General features: G+C 45.3%; 1 protein-coding gene across 2 annotated transcripts in view; it reads right to left on the bottom strand.

Annotated features, from left to right (window-relative positions):
• Positions 1-6867: 6867 nt before the first annotated feature.
• Positions 6868-22564, bottom strand: part of LOC141154930 (inositol-trisphosphate 3-kinase A-like) — a 78288-nt gene continuing 62591 nt past the window's right edge. For both annotated transcript variants that reach the window (XM_073641494.1, XM_073641493.1), the window contains exons 3-8: positions 15690-15789; positions 14664-14877; positions 13854-14058; positions 11982-12083; positions 11068-11139; positions 6868-9422 (exon numbers count right to left, since the gene is read on the bottom strand). In XM_073641494.1, coding sequence (XP_073497595.1) covers positions 9219-9422; positions 11068-11139; positions 11982-12083; positions 13854-14058; positions 14664-14877; positions 15690-15789 — 897 coding nt within the window. In that variant the 3' untranslated portion in view covers positions 6868-9218. The remainder of the gene's footprint in view (positions 9423-11067; positions 11140-11981; positions 12084-13853; positions 14059-14663; positions 14878-15689; positions 15790-22564) is intronic.

Genomic DNA, 22564 nt, shown 5'->3' with positions numbered 1-22564 from the left:
CTTGTGGTCCCCACTGCTCCTACTACAAATCCATGTGGCCCCCACTGCTCCTACTACAAATCCCTGTGGCCCCCACTGCTGCCACTACAGATCCTTGTGGCCCCCACTGCTTCCACTACAGATCCTTGTGGCCCCCCACTACAAATCCCTGTGGTCCCCAGTGCTCCTACTACAGATCCTTGTGGCCACCAATGCTCCCGGTACAGATCCTTGTGGCCACCACTGCTCCTGGTACAGATCCTTGTGGTCCCCACTGCTCCCGGTACAGATCCTTGTGGCCCCCACTGCTCCCGGTACAGATCCTTGTGGCCCCCACTGCTCCCGGTACAGATCCTTGTGGCCCCCACTGCTCCCGGTACAGATCCTTGTGGCCCCCACTGCTCCCGGTACAGATCCTTGTGGCCCCTACTGCTCCTACTATAGATCCTTGTGGCCCCCACTACAAATTCCTGTGGCCCCCACTGTCCCCACTACAGATCCTTGTGGCCCCCACTGCTCCCACTACAGATCCTTGTGGTCCACAGTGGTCCCGATGCAGATCCTTGTACAGTCATGGCCAAAAGTTTTGAGAATGACACCAAAATTATATTTTCACATGATCTGCTGGCCTCTGGTTTTTATTAGTGTTTGTCTGATGTTTATATCACATACAGAAATATAATTGCAATCATATTATGAGTACCAATAGGTTATATTGACAGTTAGAATGAGTTAATGCAGCAAGTCAATATTTGCAGTGTTGCCCCTTCTTCTTCAAGACCCCTGTAATTCTCCCTGGCATGCTCTCAATCAACTTTTGGACCAAATCCTGACTGATAGCAGTCCATTCTTGCATAATCAATGCTTGCATTTTGCCAGAATTTGTTGTTTTTTGTTTGTCCACCCGTCTCTTGATGATTGACCACAAGTTCTCAATGGGATTAAGATCTGGGGAGTTTCCAGGCCATGGACCCAAAATCTCTATGTTTTGTTCCATGAGCCATTTAGTTATCACCTTTGCTTTATGGCAAGGTGCTCCATCATGCTGCAAAAGGCATTGTTGGGCGCCAAACTGCTCTTGGGACGGTTGGGAGAAGTTGCTCTTGGAGGACATTCTGGTACCATTCTTTATTCATGGCTGTGTTTTTAGGCAAGACTGTGAGTGAGCCGATTCCCTTGGCTGAGAAGCAACCCCACACATGAATGGTTTCAGGATGCTTTACAGTTGGCATGAGACAAGACTGGTGGTAGCGCTCACCTCTTCTTCTCCGAATAAGCTGTTTTCCAGATGTCCCAAACAATCGAAAAGGGGATTCATCAGAGAAAATGACTTTGCCCCAGTCCTCAGCAGTCCACTCCCTGTACCTTTTGCAGAATATCAGTCGGTCCCTGATGTTTTTTCTGGAGAGAAGTGGCTTCTTTGCTGCCCTCCTTGAAACCAGCCCTTGCTCAAAGAGTCTCCGCCTCACAGTGCGTGCAGAAGCACTCACACCAGCCTGCTGCCATTCCTGAGCAAGCTCGGCACTGCTGGTAGTCCGATCCCGCAGCTGAAACAGTTTTAAGATACGGTCCTGGCGCTTGCTGGTCTTTCTTGGGCGCCCTAGAGCCTTTTTGACAACAATGGAAGCTCTCTCCTTGAAGTTCTTGATGATGCGATAGATTGTTGACTGAGGTGCAATCTTTGTAGCTGCGATACTCTTCCCTGTTAGGCCATTTTTGTGCAGTGCAATGATGGCTGCACGTGTTTCTTTAGAGATAACCATGGTTAACTGAAGAGAAACAATGATACCAAGAACCAGCCTCCTTTTAAAGTGTCCAGTGATGTCATTCTTACTTAATCATGACTGATTGAGCGCCAGCCCTGTCCTCATCAACACCCACACCTGTGTTAATGGATCAATCACTAAAACGATGTTAGCAGCTCCTTTTAAGGCAGGACTGCAATGATGTTGAAATGTGTTTTGGGGGTTAAAGTTCATTTTCTGGGCAAATATTGACTTTGCAAGTACACTAATTGCTGTTCAGCTGATCACTCTTTGACATTCAGGAGTATATGCTAATTGCCATTACAAAAAATGAAGCAGTAAACTTTGGAAAAATTACTATTTGTCTCATTCTCAATACTTTTGGCCATGACTGTAGCCCCCACTGCTCCCGGCACAGATCCTTGTGGCCCCCACTACAAATCCCTGTGGTCCCCACTGCTCCTACTACAGATCCTTGTGGCCCCCACTGGTTCCAGCACAGATCCTTGTGGTCCCCACTGGTTCCGGCACAGATCCTTGTGGTCCCCACTGTTCCCGGCACAGATCCTTGTGGCCCCCACTGTTCCCGGCACAGATCCTTGTGGCCCCAACTACAAATCCCTGTGGTCCCCACTGCTCCTACTACAGATCCTTGTGGCCCCCACTGCTCCCGGTACAGATCCTTGTTGTCCCCACTGCTCCCTGTACAGATCCTTGTGGTCCCCACTGCTCCCTGTACAGATCCTTGTGGTCCCCACTGCTCCTACTATAGATCCTTGTGACCCCCACTACAAATTCCTGTGGCCCCCACTGTCCCCACTACAGATCCTTGTGGCCCCCACTGCTCCCACTACAGATCCTTGTGGTCCACAGTGGTCCCGATGCAGATCCTTGTAGCCACCACTGCTCCCGGCACAGATCCTTGTGGTCCCCTCTGCTCCCGGTACAGATCCTTGTGGCCCCCACTACAAATCCCTGTGGTCCCCACTGCTCCTACTACAGATCCTTGTGGCCCCCACTGCTCCCGGTACAGATCCTTGTGGTCCCCACTGGTTCCGGCACAGATCCTTGTGGTCCCCACTGGTTCCGGCACAGATCCTTGTGGTCCACACTGTTCCCGGCACAGATCCTTGTGGCCCCCACTGTTCCCGGCACAGATCCTTGTGGCCCCAACTACAAATCCCTGTGGTCCCCACTGCTCCCGGTACAGATCCTTGTGGTCCACACTGCTCCCAGGACAGATCCTTGTGGTCCACACTGCTCCCGGCACAGATCCTTGTGGTCCACACTACAAATCCCTGTGGTCCCCACTCCTCCTACTACAGATCCTTGTGGCCCCCCACTGCTCCCAGTACAGAGCCTTGTGGTCCAAACTGCTCCCAGGACAGATCCTTGTGGTCCCCACTGTTCTTGGCACAGATCCTTGTGGCCCCCACTGTTCCCGGCACAGATCCTTGTGGCCCCAACTATAAATCCCTGTGGTCCCCACTCCTCCTACTACAGATCCTTGTGGTCCCCACTGCTCCTGACACAGATCCTTATGGCCCCCACTGTTCCCGGCACAGATCCTTATGGCCCCCACAACAAATCCCTGTTGTCCCTACTGCTCCTACTACAGATCCTTGTGGCCCCCACTGCTCCCGGTACAGATCCTTGTGGCCCCCACTGCTCCCGGTACAGATCCTTGTGGTCCCCACTGCTCCCTGTACAGATCCTTGTGGTCCCCACTGCTCCCTGTACAGATCCTTGTGGTCCCCACTGCTCCTACTATAGATCCTTGTGGCCCCCACTACAAATTCCTGTGGCCCCCACTGTCCCCACTACAGATCCTTGTGGCCCCCACTGCTCCCACTACAGATCCTTGTGGTCCACAGTGGTCCCGATGCAGATCCTTGTAGCCACCACTGCTCCCAGCACAGATCCTTGTGGTCCCCACTGCTCCCGGTACAGATCCTTGTGGCCCCCACTACAAATCCCTGTGGTCCCCACTGCTCCTACTACAGATCCTTGTGGCCCCCACTGCTCCCGGTACAGATCCTTGTGGTCCCCACTGTTCCCGACACAGATCCTTGTGGCCCCCACTGTTCCCGGCACAGATCCTTGTGGCCCCAACTACAAATCCCTGTGGTCCCCACTGCTCCTACTACAGATCCTTGTGGCCCCCACTGCTCCCGGTACAGATCCTTGTGGTCCACACTGCTCCCAGGACAGATCCTTGTGGTCCACACTGCTCCCGGCACAGATCCTTGTGGTCCACACTACAAATCCCTGTGGTCCCCACTCCTCCTACTACAGATCCTTGTGGTCCCCACTGCTCCCAGTACAGAGCCTTGTTGTCCAAACTGCTCCCAGGACAGATCCTTGTGGTCCCCACTGTTCTCGGCACAGATCCTTGTGGACCCCACTGTTCCCGGCACAGATCCTTGTGGCCCCAACTATAAATCCCTGTGGTCCCCACTCCTCCTACTACAGATCCTTGTGGTCCCCACTGCTCCTGACACAGATCCTTATGGCCCCCACTGTTCCCGGCACAGATCCTTATGGCCCCCACAACAAATCCCTGTTGTCCCTACTGCTCCTACTACAGATCCTTGTGTCCCCCACTGCTCCCGGTACAGATCCTTGTGGTCCACACTGCTCCCAGGACAGATCCTTGTGGTCCACACTGCTCCCAGAACAGATCCTTGTGGTCCACACTGCTCCCGGCACAGATCCTGGTGGTCCACACTACAAATCCCTGTGGTCCCCACTGCTCCTACTACAGATCCTTGTGGTCCCCACTGCTCCCAGTACAGATCATTGTGGTCCAAACTGCTCCCAGGGCAGATCCTTGTGGTCCACACTGGTCCCGGTGCAGTTCCTTGTAGCTACCACTGCTCCCGGCACAGATCCTTGTGGTCCCCACTGCTCCCTATACAGATCATTGTGACCCCCACTACAAATCCCTGTGGTCCCCACTGCTCCTACTACAGATCCTTGTGGCCCCCCCTGTCCCCACGGGTCACATCCTTGTGGCCCCCACTGTTCACCTGGGTCACATCCTTGTGGTCCCCACTGCACCCGGCACAGATCCTTATGGTCCCCACTGCACCCGGCACAGATCTTTGTGGTCCCCACTGCTCCTTCTACAGATCCTTGTGGTCCCCACTGTTCCTGGCGCTTATCCTTGTGGCCCCCACTGTTCCCGGCTCAGATCCTTGTGGCTCCCACTGTTCCCGGCACAGATCCTTGTGGCCCCAACTATAAATCCCTGTGGTCCCCACTTCTCCTACTACAGATCCTTGTGGCCCCCACTGTTCCCGGCTCAGATCCTTGTGGCCCCCACTGTTCCCGGCACAGATCCTTGTGGCCCCAACTATAAATCCCTGTGGTCCCTACTGCTCCTACTACAGATCCTTGTGGCCCTCATTGATCCCGGTACAGATCCTTGTGGTCCATACTGCTCCCAGGACAGATCCTTGTGGTCCACACTGCTCCCAGGACAGATCCTTGTGGCCCCCACTGTTCCCGGCACAGATCCTTGTGGCCCCAACTATAAATCCCTGTGGTCCCCACTCCTACTAGAGATCCTTGTGGCCCCCACTGCTCCTACTACAGATCCTTGTGGCCCCCACTGCTCCCAGTACAGATCCTTGTGGTCCACATTGCTCCCAGGACAGATCCTTGTAGCCACCACTGCTCTCGGCACAGATCATTGTGGTCCACACTGCTCCCGGCACAGATCCTTGTGGTCCCCACTACAAATCCCTGTGGTCCCCCACTCCTCCTACTACAGATCCTTGTGGTCCCCACTGCTCCCGGTACAGATCCTTGTGGCCCCCATTTACAAATCTCTGTGGTCCCCACTGCTCCTACTACAGATCATTGTGGTCCCCACTTTTCCCCCGGCACAGATCCTTGTGGCCCCCACTGTTCACCTGGGTCACATCCTTGTGGTCCCCACTGCACCCGGCACAGATCCTTATGGTCAGCACTGCTCCTACTACAGATCCTTATGGTCCCCACTGCTCCCAGTACAGATCCTTATGGTCCCCACTGCTCCCAGTACAGATCCTTATGGTCCCCACTGCTCCCAGTACAGATCCTTATGGTCCCCACTGTTCCCGGCACAGATCCTTATGGTCCCCACTGTTCCCGGCACAGATCCTTGTGTTGCCCATTGCTGACTTAATCCCATTTAGAGAATGTACCACGTAGTACGACTTTGTTCCCCGTCTCTCAGGGCTCGTTCAGACGAGCGTATAATACGAACGTGTACTGTCTGAGTAAAAATCGGACAGCACTCAGATCAATGCAAATCAATAGATCATTCAGATGAGAGTTTTTTCAAGTATCCATGTGAAGAGGAAAAAAAAAAATAGTTGCAGCACGCACCATCATCTTCTGTATATCGGATGAAAATCGCCCATTCAAGTCTATGGTTGTGGGAAAAAAAAATCAGATTCCATACGGAACATCAGAATCGAATAAGATTTTTACGGATACATTGCCATTATTAACAAAGGAAATTGTATTTGATCAGGTACATTGTAAACTGATGATGTACAAAATCAGATGCAAAAAAGGGACACATGGCCGACAATACAGATGGAAATCGTCCTAGTTTTATATGCTCGTCTCACCTCTGCCTTTAGGCTCATTCAGACGTTCGTGAAAATCGGTCCTAGATGTGACCCCATGTTTACATATTGTATTGTTGCCAACATTTTTGGGATATTTAAGCCTCGCCCCAACCCTACCACTACCACCACCCAACAATGATTTTTGGGAAGGGTTTGCATAAACCCAGCCCCCTTCTTTCTCAGGAAATCCAGGACAGTTGGCAACTAACTCTACATATGTTTCTGTAAGCCCCAAGGCTATGTGCACACATTGAGTATTTGCAATTTTTTTCTGCAGGAAAAACGCTCCATAAAATATGCAGTTTTTATGCGTTTTTTTTTCCCCATTCATTTGAATGAGTAAAAAATGCCGAAAGAATTGACGCTGCAGAAAACCCTGCATCTATCGGAGAGGGATGTGGCGATTTTGGATTGTGCCTCTCACTTCCCGTTTTGCTTCCTCATCGCGCCGCTCGCTGTAGGTTTCGGTCTAATAGAACATTCGTCCCCGATAACGTCATCAGTAAACCAGATCCACTTCCTTTTTAAAGGTCTTATTTATTATAAAAAAACCATATTCCAAATATTGTACAAGGAATAATGTAAAAATAAGTCATTTGGGCTAAAGAGGAATTTAAAAAAAAAATAAAAATATTCTATTAGTCGACCCAGGATCCCATTTCTTACATTTCGCTCAGCATCAATGTTATTGCTAGGTATGACATCACAGATATTACTAGTCCTTGTTTTAGACATGTACTCCTTAACGGGCTGGTCACATAAATGTGGGCCAAATTAGGATGAAAATTTACATTTTTTGGGCGAGTGTCTCCCTAACTGGCGATGCCCATTCACCTAACCGTGCTGATTGACCCTTTACCGCCCACCTGCTGTTTTTCCGCAGCAGTTTGGGGGGGTTGGGGGAGATCTGTGTTTCCAATCAGCAAGAATTAGGGAAATCATTTCCAAAAAAAAAATACGAATCCAAGATTTCATGGTTGGCAAGGATTCCAAAAAAAACGACTTTCTTCCAAAAACAGCGACACCTCTGTCTGCAGGTTGTGTCTGGTACTGCAGTTCAGCTCCATTGACTGCCACACGCAACCTTTAGGCTGAGGTTCACACGTTTCGTATTTGGTGAGGATTTTACGCACCCAAAATCCATAGCATTTCACAGTACCAGCAAAGTGGATGAGTTTTAGCTTCCACGGGGTTTTTTTTTTTTCGTGTGTGGAATCTGCGGAAAAATTGTTAATTTTTGGAGCAAATTTTACCTTTTCCCTTAAAAAAAACAAAATCCAAATATAACACACAGTTAACCGCACCAAATACACAAAGTGTGACCCTAACCTTAGACATTTTTCCCCATCTCCCCATTACCTACTATCAAGGTGACATCTCGTGCTATTGCCGTATTCTGGAGAACCCCTCCATGTTGGAAAGCATGGCCTAAAAGTTTTTTTGGGGGACTTTTCAAAAGCAGGCAGAGTAGAAAAGTGTATAAAATAAAAAAACAAGCATTACTTTCCCTTTAAATCCAGCAGTGATGGCGTCCTGTCAATCGGGCACATAACTTGATGGATAGGATGTCATCACTGCTGGACCGGCGATAAGTAATGCTTGTTACTTTCATCTAGAACATTTCCTTCACTTTTTCCCACGTTTGAAAAATCCCACTAAAACCCCTTTAAGTGGCGACTTAAAAGGGGTTTATTGCCTTCAGCAATTTTGTAACTGCAGTAACTAATTTCCTAAGCAAAAAAAAAAAAAAAATGCTCCCCCTATATTGCACAGGCCCGGTCTATGCAACTTATTAAAAAAAAAAAAAAAGTCCTAAATAACGACATCATTAATATCAATAGGAACAGTCTGTCCAGTTTCCCAAAAATAAAATGGTTGCATAAACCTAAAAGGGATCGGTCTTGGATTTTTTTTTTTTTAATTATCCACAAAGTAAAAATGGAGATAAAATGAAAAAAAAAAAGTGAGAAATCGGATAAAATCCACATGCATCATATGAGGATTAATTGCGGATTTACCGATTGAAAGGGTGAAATCAAAAAGGAAAAAAACAAAAACAAATGGAGATAATGTGGATTTTTTGCAGATTTGGTTGCTGTCCCAAATGGGTCGCGGTCCCGAAGGATCTCAGCGGCGTCCTGCAGTGAGGATGTGCGGAGAAATCCCACATGGCCGCAGTGGGCGATTACTGTGGTCATACTGGCGGCAGCCGTCCCAGTAACCTCATCCCTGGAGCGCGGAGGATGTGACAGGTAATAGTATTTGGTTTTGTTTTTTGTTTTTTTACACCCCCAGACAAAGCCTTTGACCGTAAGGAGGTTGTAAAGGATTAGAAAAGCAACTCGACTTCCCTTCCTCTAGAAAACGGCGCCATCCCATTCGTTAGGTCGTTTCTGGTATTACACCTCAATCCCTTTAGGGTAAATCTAAGGCACCAAAGTGAAGAGTGCAGGTACAAACAGATGACCGGGGGTGTACAATTATTGCTTGGACTCAACCTATATCAGAAAGAACGATGCTCGCGTCTCGTTAAAGTGAACAGTTTTCTTCTTTTTTTTTAAAAAAAAATAAAAAACTAAAATATAGAATAAAATCATTTTGTAAAGTAGTAATAAAATATATATACAAATTATAAAAAGAAAGGAGCGAAACTCGTCGTCTCCCAGCTCGGATCTGTACAGTTTCCAGTGTTATGTTTCTATCGGGCTACAAAAAGCATAAATAAAATACAATTATCGTACATGGTAAAATACAAAGGACTGAAGTAGACGCAGCTGTGTAGAGATGAGGTCGGGGAGCCAAAGTTTCCTTTTTTCCTCCCAAATTGTAAAAGTCCAGCCTTTTTTTTTTTACTTTGTGCCAGTCTCAAGTCTTAGTCCTGCACCAGGTCACAGAAAATGTTTATGAGGTTGTCGAGTCCCCACAAGTAACCATCTTCCCGGTTACCCTCAAGCCAAGGCGCCCGGTGATTTAGTGTCTGCTTGTTCGGCAACCGGACGGTTTTTCCAAAGTCAATCATCCAAACCTTGGCCAGTTCCGAGGAGTCGTGGACAAAGAGCAAGGAGCTGCCGACCACCTGAGGAAATACATGGATGAGCACGAGTTAGGTCACAAGGCCCTGTATAGTCATCATCATGAGCGAGATAGAAACTTACCAACATCTAAAAAAGGTACTAATTTCTAAGAACGCTCGATTATCTGCACGTGTAAACATGGCGGCAAGCACCTGACGAACACGCAAAAAGGCATAAAAATTGTTATGGTCAGCACATCACCTCCGACGATGTGATGTTGTACCGACAATCGTTCCCATTAGCATCGCACAGGCCTGTAAACGAGCACTGATCAACTAGTCGAATCGGCGCTCGTTAATGGACCAACATCGGCCAGTCGAAATGTATCTTTTGGAAACCCAATGTCCCCCACCTGCAGTTTTTTTTTTTTTAAAAGTGGACCTTTACTCATCCTCCCCAGGTCCAACACTGAGTATCTGCTGCTGCTAATCCTGGTCTGTTATTGTATGAAGTGCTGACATCACGTCGACAGCGCTGCAGCCAATAGATGAGCTCAGTGGCTGTGCCTGAGGAAATGGCATGAGCCCAGTTATTGGCTGCAGCGCTGACAACAATAACAGACTGGGAGCAGAGGAGAGGACTCAACGTTGGACCTGGGGATGCTGAGTAAATAACTTTTTATATTTCCTTTTTTTTTTCATCAGACTGCATTAAGTCCTGCCCCCGGGAATATCCCAAATCAGACAGAGCCACTCACTTTTGGACAACGGTTACTTAACCTTCACCCCGTTTTGGACCAGGAAAACTGCAAATATACTGGAATTATTTCTGATCATTTAAGATAAATTTGCAGCTTATGGAGAGGCCATGCTAGAGCAAGAATAAGCTATGTATGACTAGTAAGTAGTCAGAAGTGCTCTGGAAGTCACCTCTTGCAGGATGTCATTAAAGGGATAATCCAGCTTCGCTCACTTCCGCATTGGGAGGTGAGCGGGGGCCAGTGACGCCCTTTCTACAGAGGTTTGCAGGCTCATGTGATGGATATCCCTTTAATGAGAACCGGTCAGAGTAAATTTGCAATCATATCTGACAGCGGCATGTTATAAAGCGCTGATTGACTGCCATGTCTGTATGCATGCTCGCTCATACGAGTGCCGGTCATTCAATGACTCCGCCCACTGGACTCCTAAAGCCAGAATGAGCAGGGGTTTAAATGAGTAAAAATACAAGTTATACTGAATATTTTCCCCACAAAACTATATATCATTCTGCTCAGCTCCTCGTGCTTTATAATATTACACTAGTCGATTAACTGGGACTGGTTCCCTTTAATGATCTGATCTTGTCAGATATTGACATTACTCCTGTAGTCGGGAGAGAGGTGGATAGGGTACTATTCATTGTAGAGTATCTAAAAGTACAAGGCAATAGCTGCAGTCCGGTCCCATGTCCTGCTTTAAAGGGATTTGTCCTGAATTATTGAAACATGGCTGCTTTCTTTCACAAAACAGCACCACCCCTGACCATTGGTTGGGTCTGGTATTGCAACTCAGCCCATATATAAGTGAATGGAGCTGAGCAGCAATGCCGTACCACTTGGTTTCTGAAAGAAAACAGCCAGATTTTTATATTTCTGGACAATCCTTATACCTTTCATGTGGGTAGAAGATAAAGGGGTTAATACGTGCAGGACGCACAGATCGATACCTCATGTTGCTTGAAAAACTCTGACTTTTCCAGTTCGATGCGGAGCTCTTTCAACCTCGTCAAGTAGTTTCTCTGCAAAAAGGAAATGTGAAAATAATGTGAAATAATCTCTTCTGACCTTTACTGACAATTTATCAGCGCATAGTATAGGAAGTAACACATTCTTAAAGGGGTTGTCCACTTTTGGGGACATTTTTTTTCTTAAAACTTGAATACATGTATTTGGGGCTAAAAATTACTTTGCAATCGGGTTTCAAAATTCTGCACCGTTCGGCTTTTACAGGCTTTTTGTTCAAACACTTTTTGTGCATTCAACTTTGATGTGGTCCGTGCTCATAAATCAGATGAGAGGAGCTCAGAAAAAGAGAGCGCTAAATAAATTGCAGACCCTCAAAATGAGCTCATTGATCGGAGTTAAAGAGGTATTCCCAGCTCCAAGATCACATCCCAATATGTAGTAGGTGTAATATAAATAACATTAGCAAATACCTCCAGTTAGAAATGTAGTATAGTTCTTCTAATTAGCTATGTCGTTTACCCTTTGTGCAGAGCATTGCAGTAGTTTATGTATCCATGGTTACGACCACTCATATAGTGACAGTTAGTTGTTAATGGTTGTAACTATGGATAACTAAGCTACTGCAATACCCTGCACATGGGGTAAGTGACATAGCGAATCAGGAGAACTATACTACATTTCTAATTGGAGGTATTTTCTATTATTATTACTACACCTACAACATATATATATATATATATATATATATATATATATATATATATATATATATATATATATATATATATATATATATATATATATATATATAGATATATATTATTGTACTCCAAGCTGGACAACCCCTTTAAGGAGTATGGAGATACCACGTCTCAATTGATTCCCTGGAACTCACCAGAATGTTCTTATTGCCCTCCACAAAGTCTTCCAGCGCTCTCATCACCTGCTCCCGGTGTTTGGTCTTCTTGAAGTTTGTGTCACAGGTCCCATCTGCTCTCTAGAATAAGATATTAATGGGGGTCATTAGTTTACACTGCAGAGAACGATCGGCTAAAAGACGGTTTAGCTGACGGCTATTCCTTCTGACCCCAACCATTTTTTTACAATCCTTTTTTGTGCCGTCCCTCAGTTGTTCCTCCTGGGTGTTACCAGTAGGGGGTGTGTCTTTCCAGACTGATATATTATCCAATCAGTGCTGAGAAACAGATTGTGTAGGACACACCCTTTTAGTAACAACCAATCATTTTATTCCTTTTTTTTTTTTTTATTATTAGGAGGAATAACAGTGACAACGCAAAGCAAAACAGTAAGAAAAGAGGATCTAAAACGGTTACTTAAAGGAAAATGTGCGATAACAGGACAGAAGATGGGCCCTCTTTAACCCCTTCCTGATGTAGAATATAATAGTACACCGGGTTCAGGTGTATGAAGTGGGACATTTAAATGGACTGGTTGGCAAAGCTTGTGTGGCCCTATACTATGGTATAGTAGTATATACAGCAAGCGATCAAACTTGATTGCAAATTCAAGTCCCCTTAAGGGGGCTAAAACAAAATTAAAGTAAAAGAATATCTAATTTTTTTAAATATAATAATAATAATAAAAAAAATATATATATAAAAAGTCTGACTCCTCCTTTTCCCACTGTAAAAATTAAGATATAAACATATCTGGTATCCATAAAGGTCCAATCTGTCAAAATATGAATTATATTAACCCACAGAATAAATGGTGTAAAAAACGGGGTGGGAGGGGAGCCGGAATGGCTTTTTGGCAAAAAAAAAAATGGCAATTTTTTTTTTTTTTTTACATTCATTTAAAATATAAAAATGATACAAGTTTTGATACCGCTGCAGTCGTCCTGACCCCGAGAATTGTGTTAAGAGGACATTGTTACTGCACAATGGACACGGTAAAAACAAAATCCTATAAGCAATGGCGATATTGCATTTTTTTTTCCCCCACTCTTTCACCCCATATGGATTTTTTTTTCTGTTTTTCAGCACTTTATATGGTGAAATGAAAAGGGTCATTCAAAAATCAAGTTCTTGTACAGCTATGTCGACAGGAGAAAAAAAAGTTTTGATTCTTGGAAAAAGGGGGAGAAAAACAAAACAAAACAATGAGAACATTGGCCACAGTGGGAAAGGGTTAATACTATAATATCCTCTGTGTGCAGACTTCAGTATACAGGACTCTGGTACGCTACTCAAGTCACGTAATAAAAAATACTAATCAGTTACATAATACAAAAGCTCAGATTCTGTACAAAAGCTGCAAATTCCAATGAATCCTGAGAGGCCTCGTTCTTAAAGGTGACCCCATATAATAAAGGGCCATTGTGTAGTATTCAATGTAATCCTTCAGGGTTTGTTTCATCACCCAGGAGGCATTTACAATTATTCTACAGGCCCCCGTAATATGAGCTAAGCCCATCGATATTGGCAGGTTTGACCGATGTTAGTCTTAAGATGTATGGGGGCCCCCAACAGATGATGCTGGAGAAGATTAGGTTCATACACCTCTTGACTTCGGACTGGTGATACTTTTGTTCTTGACGAGAAGACCCTGTTCAGAGGAGTCAGTAGAGCGAGAGCTCCTGTGCCTGGGATGGTCGGACAAAATGGCTGCCGGATGAACAATCATAATTTGTCTGATCGTTACCAATAGTGTATGAGGCCCCTCAGTTTCCATGTGGGAATCTCAAGAATGTTAAATCAGGAAAACCCATCCTCAAAGTCACCCGTCTAGATAAGATTTTGTTCACCTTGATTCCCTCTATTCTAAAGCCCAAGGTTGCGGTAGAACTAAGGGTCTCCCGCCATTGCATATATCTGGGCTTTAGGACGGCCCCTTGTCTGTGCTCCTCCTCCGTAGGTGCGTCGGGGTCTACAGCGATCATCTTCTCGTACATGTCCTTTCTGAGCTTGGGCTTCTCCCGAGCCTTCACCAGTTCTTCTTCTAGATATGTCCTGAAGAAGGAAAACATTTTATTATTATTAGGCCATTCAACGCAACCAGAGAGGACCACAAACATCAGAAGTATATCAAGGATACCCCAACTCTAGGGACACTAGATAGTCCCCCACCTTCCACCTCAAACATCTGCTGCTCATGGAGAAAAGCAGTACCAGATATGTCCAGTAGAGCATATATCAAGAGTTTATGACCTTGGTCTTAACAAAATTATCCTCCCTTTTCTCTATAAAATAGCAAATATATAAAAGCATCCCACTATAAAGAATTAAAGAGATGTAACAAATGAAAGTTGCCACCATATAATGGGCGATCACTTGCTGAACGTTGGAGATCCCACCATTGGGACCCTCATCGATCCAGAGAACGAGGCTCAATTGTGCCCCAAATGCACCACCATGGTCTATAGGAGTGCTGCATATAGACAATGATTGGAGCAGTGGTGGCCATGTTCAATCATTGCCCAATTCAATTTATTATCAATCCTTCGGATAGGCGATATTTGCATTAATTGTACAACCCCCTTTAAGGACAACTCCTCTTTTTCTACAGTCATCAGTGCACAAAGAAGGGAATCCAATCCACATTTCGCACCACTCACCGAACACCCATTTTACAGTCCATGATGGAAGGAGACTCGAACTCTGAGAGAAGATCCTCCATCTGGTTGTAGGTCTCTCCTTCCTTTTCGACCACCCCGTAATATCCGGGGACGAACGGCCGTAAGGAGTCTCGATTCAACCACTCTAAACATTGCTGCTCGCACTGACAGAACTTTTTCAGGATTTTTCCGTATTCTCCGGCTTTGAAGTTCCCTACAAAGAAAAAATAAAGAACTATTATTGTGTTCTTCACCCTTTACATGTGTCTCGGCGCTTCCTAGAAATGGTTTTTATTACAGGCAGAGGGCTGTGTGCAGACCTTTACTTATGGCACACCAGGTGTGTTTGTATAGCTATGATTAATCTACGACTCAGATCAACTTCTTTATGATTTACAGAGAAAAAAAAATCTGGTTAAAATAAACAATTCTCAGAATCCTATAGTAAAATATTACACAGGCGGGAAAAAAGCTGGCCATAGATGGATCATTCGGCCAGCAGGTCTCCATCCCCAACCCTCCCGTACAGATGCAAGTTCTGCTTGTGTTCTCAAAAGGGAGACAAGCCACTCAAGACTCCACTGGTGGCTGCTTCTTTCCACTGGGAAGGAAAAGATTGGGCAGGTTGAAATCCAACAGCCTTTTCCTTCTTCATCCACTTGGGACAGCCCAATACATGAGATGGTCAGCTGGTATCATTGAACTGAGTTGGGTCAAACACCAAACCAATGAGTTAGGAGTTATCCGGCGTTGCTCACCTCCCAACGACACTGTGCCTACCAGCTGAGACGCCTGCACAATTGGCAGGTAGCGTCCTAATCTAATGACCAAGACAGGTGCAAGATACTTGCGTCCTGGTAGATATGTATAGGTACAAAGTAATTGGAGATGCTCATGTCCCGATGAGGAAGAAAGCAACGCTGGACAACCCCCCTTATTGAGACATTTTATAAACCTCAAATTACAAAATATTATACTTACAAAAAAAAGCAAACTTCAAGAAATGGAAGCACTCAAGAAACGTACCTGCGTGTCCTGCCAGCTGGACCCATGGATAGTACTTCTTGAAGGACACTACAAACGGTGACCAGTGGACCATGTTCTTCAGCTTCCTCCAGGATGTACTCTGCGAAAGAAGACGACACTGAAGTGTAAACTCAAAGACATTCTAGGAGGAACTGTCATGTGCAACCACGAGTTTATCTTGGAAACTAGAAACATACACAAGAGTATTTTCGTGAAGCCACCACCCAGCAATCTGGTTACAGATCCGGAACAGTCAACCTGACACCTGTGGGGAGATTCTGGCTTTGCCATGAACGAGAGAAAACATGTAAGAGCTCTGCGATGCTCTGGACTCCATGGTGACCTTAGTACGTCAAGCTGCTTCCTCGCGGCACAAACACGACTCATCCTTGGTTTTGGATGTGGTTGTAGCTGACAACCTCGAAGTCATCTAATTAGTTTGTGACCTGCGGCTTTGCAATGTTTGGCAGGAGAGGAAATGGTTGCAAGTTGCTATTATACATATCTGCAAATATTAAACTGCTGGATGGACTCCAAGGTGAACAGAAACAATAATGTGCTTGGCCGGTCCTCAAGCTCTCGCTGGAGGTATGAACACGCTGGGCCAGGCATCTGTGGCTTGTTGACACTTAAACCAAAGCAGGCAATCAATATTCATTGCACAGCACAAAGCACCTGCAAACACAAAGAGCTATACGTCCCCTCAACCTGGAACAAAAATGGGGGCACACTGATTTGTAAAGGATTAAGACACAAGAACAGTGGTGGTCCAGCCAAGAGTGTGCATTACTAAAAAAGTTCCGAAAAGAAGAGTGCATTACTCGAGAGGATACAGTAAGGAGCATGCATTACTCAAGATGGTCCTCAAAAGAGGGTGCATTGCTGAAAAAGGTCCGGATAAGAGGGTGCATTGCTGAAAAAGGTCCAGATAGGAGGGTGCATTACCGAAAAAGGTCCAGATAAGAGGGTGCATTACTGAAAAAGGACCGGAAAAAGAGGGTGCATTACTGAAAAAGGTCCAGATAGGAGGGTGCATTACCGAAAAAGGTCCAGATCAGAGGGTGCATTATTCAAGGTGGTCCTGAAAAGAGGGTGCATTACTGAAAAAGGACCAGATAGGAGGGTGCGTTACCGAAAAAGGTCCAGATAAGAGGGTGCATTATTCAAGGTGGTCCTGAAAAGAGGGTGCATTACTGAAAAAGGACCAGATAAGAGGGTGCATTAATCAGGAGGACGCATTACTCAAAAAGGTCTGGATAGGAGTGTGTGTTACTCACATGGATAAATCTTGTAACTCCCACCCAAGCAGTCATAGCTCGGTTTACATACACATAGCTATGTATTGCAGATTTTCACAGCTTGACTTATTCTGCTTTCAAGCCGTGACACAGATGGTCAATGTTCCTGGAAATTTGCTCCCCTTTTTATATAAAAAATAAGTACCTTTAAAAAAAAAGAAAGAAAGCCCTGGAAAACGTAGACGCAAGTAGTCAGCCACAATAACTACAACCTATGAGAAGAGACGTACACAAGTAGCATGCTTCTAGACCCGACAATAACACGGCATCTGCTGGTCCTCAGACCCCCTACAGTGCCTCCATTAAAGATCCAAAATCCGGAAGTCCGATCATACAACTGTTCATAACTCTCCCTCTTCCATGGTTGTCTGATCATTCGGCTCGGTCATTCCTGGACATTAGTCAATAGAGGGTTTTCGGCCATCCTTGGCCCCATCTATTGGCCAGAGTGTCTACAAAAAGAGTGGCTTGCATGATTACCATATTGATTTTGCACCATTTAATGTTTAATTTCCCCATAGATGGTGCTCCAGGTGGAATTCAACACTTGCTGATGGAGCCCTACAAATAAGGGATCCCCAGCTTATCAATAGGGCGCTACAACTCGACAAGCCTTCACCAGATTAGTATTGTGGCTGCGGGATAGGCACATGGAAGAACCCGGATACTGGTATTATTGCTTTTACCCTACTCAATAAGCAAACTGGTAAACCAACACGTTACCTCCTGATCACTGAAGACATCCATCAGCAGGACCCCACATATGTCCAGAACTCGGGGAGTCAGGAAGAGGCGGCACAGTGACAAGCAGAGGCGGCGAGTATGTACATGTGTAAACTATACTGAAAGCGTGAATTCTCCAAGTGTTACACAGCAATGGGGGCAAAGTCCTAACTCCAGTAACGGGCCCTGCTCGACGTGCAAGGGGCAGATCCCCGGCCACAGATCAAACCTGACATACAAGGAACTGGAGAGAATAAATATAAAATTATGCAAAAAAAAATACCACAAATACGGGTTCTTAAAAGTAATCAATCAGGGGCGGTAACAACCAGACAGGACCATGGTACAGATTCCTAGTTATCAGGCACGTGACTACACGACGACTCCCCACAATAGACAGCTCAAGTAACTGTACGAAGTCCAAACCTGAGCGCTCCGGACGTAGATTGTCAGAAATCAAGCCTGTCCTCGTGTCTGCTCGGCAGTTAAAAGTAGAGGCGTAGCTTACGAGCGGGACCCCACTGAAAAATCTGTAATAGGGCCCCCCATTTACCATTTGTCATTTAGAATACTTCCGTCTTTTTGTATGTCCCCTCAAAGAACGAGTGCAACTGCTACCCTGGGAGTGATTTTTTTTATTATTATTGTTGTTAATTTGCAAAAAACTTACACATCCCTTCTCTCAGTGTTAGAGCTAACAGAAGGAAGGGGGTTTGTTTTTGCACACATATTTGTGGATATATGGGGAAAGCATGTACAGTGTCAGGGAGGGCAGAAAAAAACAGGTTACAGAAAAGAAGGAAAGCAGTGCAGGAGAGAAGGTTTGTCAATATATGAGCTAAATGAAGACATCAGCATCCAGCCTATATTACTGGGATAGACACTCCCATAAGAGAAAAAGTCTGAAACTGAATCAAGGAATGAAGATTGCACACCAAACCTTAATAAAAAAAGTAAACCCTAAAACATGCTGGTGAGAACAATGGCAGCCTGTAGGCACAGAATGATCTATCACTCATGCTTCTGTGCGAATCATAAGAGCAGTCGGACTGTCTAAACGATTGCAGATTGGCAAACAAGCAACCGATTGGTGGTCGTTTAACGCCTCGGATCATGTAGTGAAAACCCAACTTTATTTGCAGTCAGGGAAAATAATATATGTCAGAGGAGTAAACCCCCATACCCATTGGACTGTTAGCCAATCACGCCATAATTGTCATGTGCGGGTGTGTATAGGGCAGTACAATCTTGGCTTACAAAACTAAAAGTCACGATGAGTGCCTAGATCATTACACTGTACATAAAAAGTTTCTAAAAGTTTTTCAAAACTTCAGCTACAAGCAAGATAAAGTGTGACTATGGGGATAACCACTTATAATTCTTCACAGCATTCCCATTGGGGGATAACAGGAAAAAATGAATGCCATGGGACTGCAGATGGGTTTCCACCAGTTGTAACAAATCTATGAAGACGTAATAAAGAAGTCTTCACCTGACCACTGCAGCCAGTACAGACTGCAGTGGTCCTGCTGCTGGCGGTCTGGTGACGTCTCCTCTTCCTCTGTAAATGCAGACCACGGAGCGGCCCGAGATGAATCCAAGTGGGTGCCGGTAAGCGAGAAGACTGTAATTTCTTACTGCTCCAAGCCACCTGTGAACTTTTCATTTTGCCTGGACAACCTCGTTAAGGCTTTTTTTAAAAGACCGTTGGAAGATTGGATGGAAAAGAATGACATCTGTGAAAATTGTAGTGAAGATGATGACTGTGTGACCGATCGGCATAGCAAATATTAGTAGGAAAATTACTCCAGCAGATGGCCACTTGACACAGATGCTATCAAGGAACATGATTGTTTTTTCCATTGAAGCCACAGGCCATCTGAAATAGATTACTACTACTCGGGAGATTAGGAACAACCCAAAATTAAAACCGCACCATGAAAGCATTGCAAAAAGTACCACCGTTTCCTCAGTTTTGAAGATTAGTAGATATAGATCCATCCTTTCATCTTCAGAAAAATCACATCACGAATAACCATCTACAGCTGACTAAACAACGGTCAATTTGCCCCCCGACCAATGTTCCTGCATCTTCTATCCTTTAATTAGGATAACGTCAATCAAAATTAATTTATACAAGAAAAAAACAGATTGGTACAAAATATACAGTATTTACCCCGTCATGCAGCAATCCCATTAGGTTAAGCCTAGGGATCCACACAAACAAGAAATTGCCTACAATTTGGGGTAAAATTGTAGTCGCACTGCGACCAGAGGACAATTTTTTATTTTTTATTTTTTTTCACAGAAAAAAAAAAAAAAATTTATGAGTCTCGTCGTCCTTTTTAAATTTTCAATGGGAAAACACCGAACTTGGATTTATTTTACCAAAAACTGCGGACGACTAGGTCATCACGGAGCACTCACCAAAAAAGTGCATTAAAAAGCAAATTAAAAAAAAAAAAGAGGTATAATATACACACATACATACACACACACACAGATCAAAAAAATAAAGGGAACACTTAAACAACAGAATATAACTCCAAGTAAATCAAACTGTCTACTTAGGAAGCAACACTGATTTACAATCAATTTCACATGCTGTTATGCAAATGGAATAGACAATAGATGGAAATTATTGGCAATTATCAAGACACCCTCAATAAAGGAGTGGTTCAGCAGGTGGGGACCACAGACCATATCTCAGTACCAATGCTTTCTGGCTGATGTTTTGGTCACTTTTGAATGTTGGTTGTGCATTTCACACTCGTGGTAGCATGAGACGGACTCTACAACCCACAGAAGTTGCTCAGGTAGTGCAGCTCATCCAGGATGGCACATCAATGCGAGCTGTGGCAAGAAGGATTGCTGTGTCTGTCAGAGTAGTGTCCAGAGGCTGGAGGCGCTACCAGGAGACAGGCCAGTACACCAGGAGACGTGGAGGGGGCCGTAGGAGGGCAACAACCTAGCAGCAGGACCGCTACCTCCACCTTTGTGCAAGGAGGAACAGGAGGAGCACTGCCAGAGCCCTGCAAAATGACCTCCAGCAGGCCACAAATGTGCATGTGTCTGCACAAATGGTTAGAAACCAACTCCATGAGGGTGGTATGAGGGCCCGACGTCCACAGATGGGGGTTGTGCTCACAGCCTAACACCGTGCAGGACCCTCGGCATTTGCCACAGAATACCAGGATTGGCAAAGTCGTCACTGGCGCCCTGTGCTCTTCACAGATGAAAGATGGCCCTGGGTTCCTCCTAATGCAGGACAATGCCAGACCTCATGTGGCTGGAGTGTGTCAGCAGTTCCTGCAAGATGAAGGCATTGAAGCTATGGACTGGCCCACCCGTTCCCCAGACCTGAATCTGATTGAGCACATCAGGGACATCATGTCTCGCTCCATCCACCAACGTCACGTTGCACCACAGACTGTCCAGGAGTTGGCGGATGCTTTAGTCCAGGTCTGGGAGGAGATCCCACAGGATACCATCCACAACCTCATCAGGAGCATGCCCAGGCGTTGTAGGGAGGTCATACAGGCACGTGGAGGCCACACACAATACTGAGCCTCATTTTGACTTGTTTTAAGGACATTACATCAAAGTTGGATCAGCCTGTAGTGTGTTTTTCCACTTTAATTTTGGGGGTGACTCCAAATCCAGGCCTCCATTGGTTAATAAATTTGATTTCCATTGATTATTTTTGTGTGATTTTATTGTCAGCACATTCAACTTTGTACAGAACAAAGTGTTCAATGAGAATATTTCATTCATTCAGATCTAGGATGTGTTATTTGAGTGTTCCCTTTATTTTTTTGAGGTATGTATGTATGTGTATATATATATAGATAGATAGATAGATAGATACACACACAGTACAGACCAAAAGTTTGGACACACCTTCTCATTTAAAGATTTTTCTGTATTTTCATGACTATGAAAATTGTACATTCACACAATGCATCAAAACTATGAATTAACACATGTAGAATTATATACTTAACAAAAAAGTGTGAAACAACTGAAAATATGTCTTATATTCTAGGTTTTTCAAAGTAGCCACCTTTTGCTTTGATGACTGCTTTGCACACTCTTGGCATTCTCTTGATGAGCTTCAAGAGGTAGTCACCGGAAATGGTCTTCCAACAATCTTGAAGGAGTTCCCAGAGATGCTTAGCACTTGTTGGCCCTTTTGCCTTCACTCTGCGGTCCAGCTCACCCCAAACCATCTCGATTGGGTTCAGGTCTGGTGACTGTGGAGGCCAGGTCATCTGGTGTAGCACGCTATCACTCTCCTTCGTACACAGCCTGGAGGTGTGTTTGGGGTCATTGTCCTGTTGAAAAATATATGATGGTCCAACTAAACGCAAACCGGATGAAATAGCATGCTGCTGCAAGATGCTGTGGTAGCCATGCTGGTTCAGTATGCCTTCAATTTTGAATACCCAACAATGTCACCAGCAAAGCACCCCCACACCATCACACCTCCTCCTCCATGCTTCACGGTGGGAACCAGGCATGTAGAGTCCATCCGTTCACCTTTACTGCGTCGCACAAAGACACAGTGGTTGGAACCAAAGATCTCAAATTTGGACTCATCAGACCAAAGCACAGACTTCCACTGGTCTAATGTCCATTCCTTGTGTTCTTTAGCCCAAACAAGTCTCTTCTGCGTGTTGCCTGTCCTTAGCAGTGGTTTCCTAGCAGCTATTTTACCATGAAGGCCTGCTGCACAAAGTCTCCTCTTAACAGTTGTTGTAGAGATGTGTCTGCTGCTAGAACTCTGTGTGGCATTGACCTGGTCTCTAATCTGAGCTGCTGTTAACCTGCGATTTCTGAGGCTGGTGACTCGGA

Source organism: Phyllobates terribilis, unplaced genomic scaffold (assembly GCF_046119375.1).
Source record: "Phyllobates terribilis strain yellow unplaced genomic scaffold, ASM4611937v1 Scaffold_7__3_contigs__length_470593459, whole genome shotgun sequence".
Taxonomy (NCBI): domain Eukaryota; kingdom Metazoa; phylum Chordata; class Amphibia; order Anura; family Dendrobatidae; genus Phyllobates; species Phyllobates terribilis.
The sequence above is the reverse complement of the archived record's forward strand: the minus strand, read 5'-3'. Positions and strand labels throughout refer to the sequence as shown.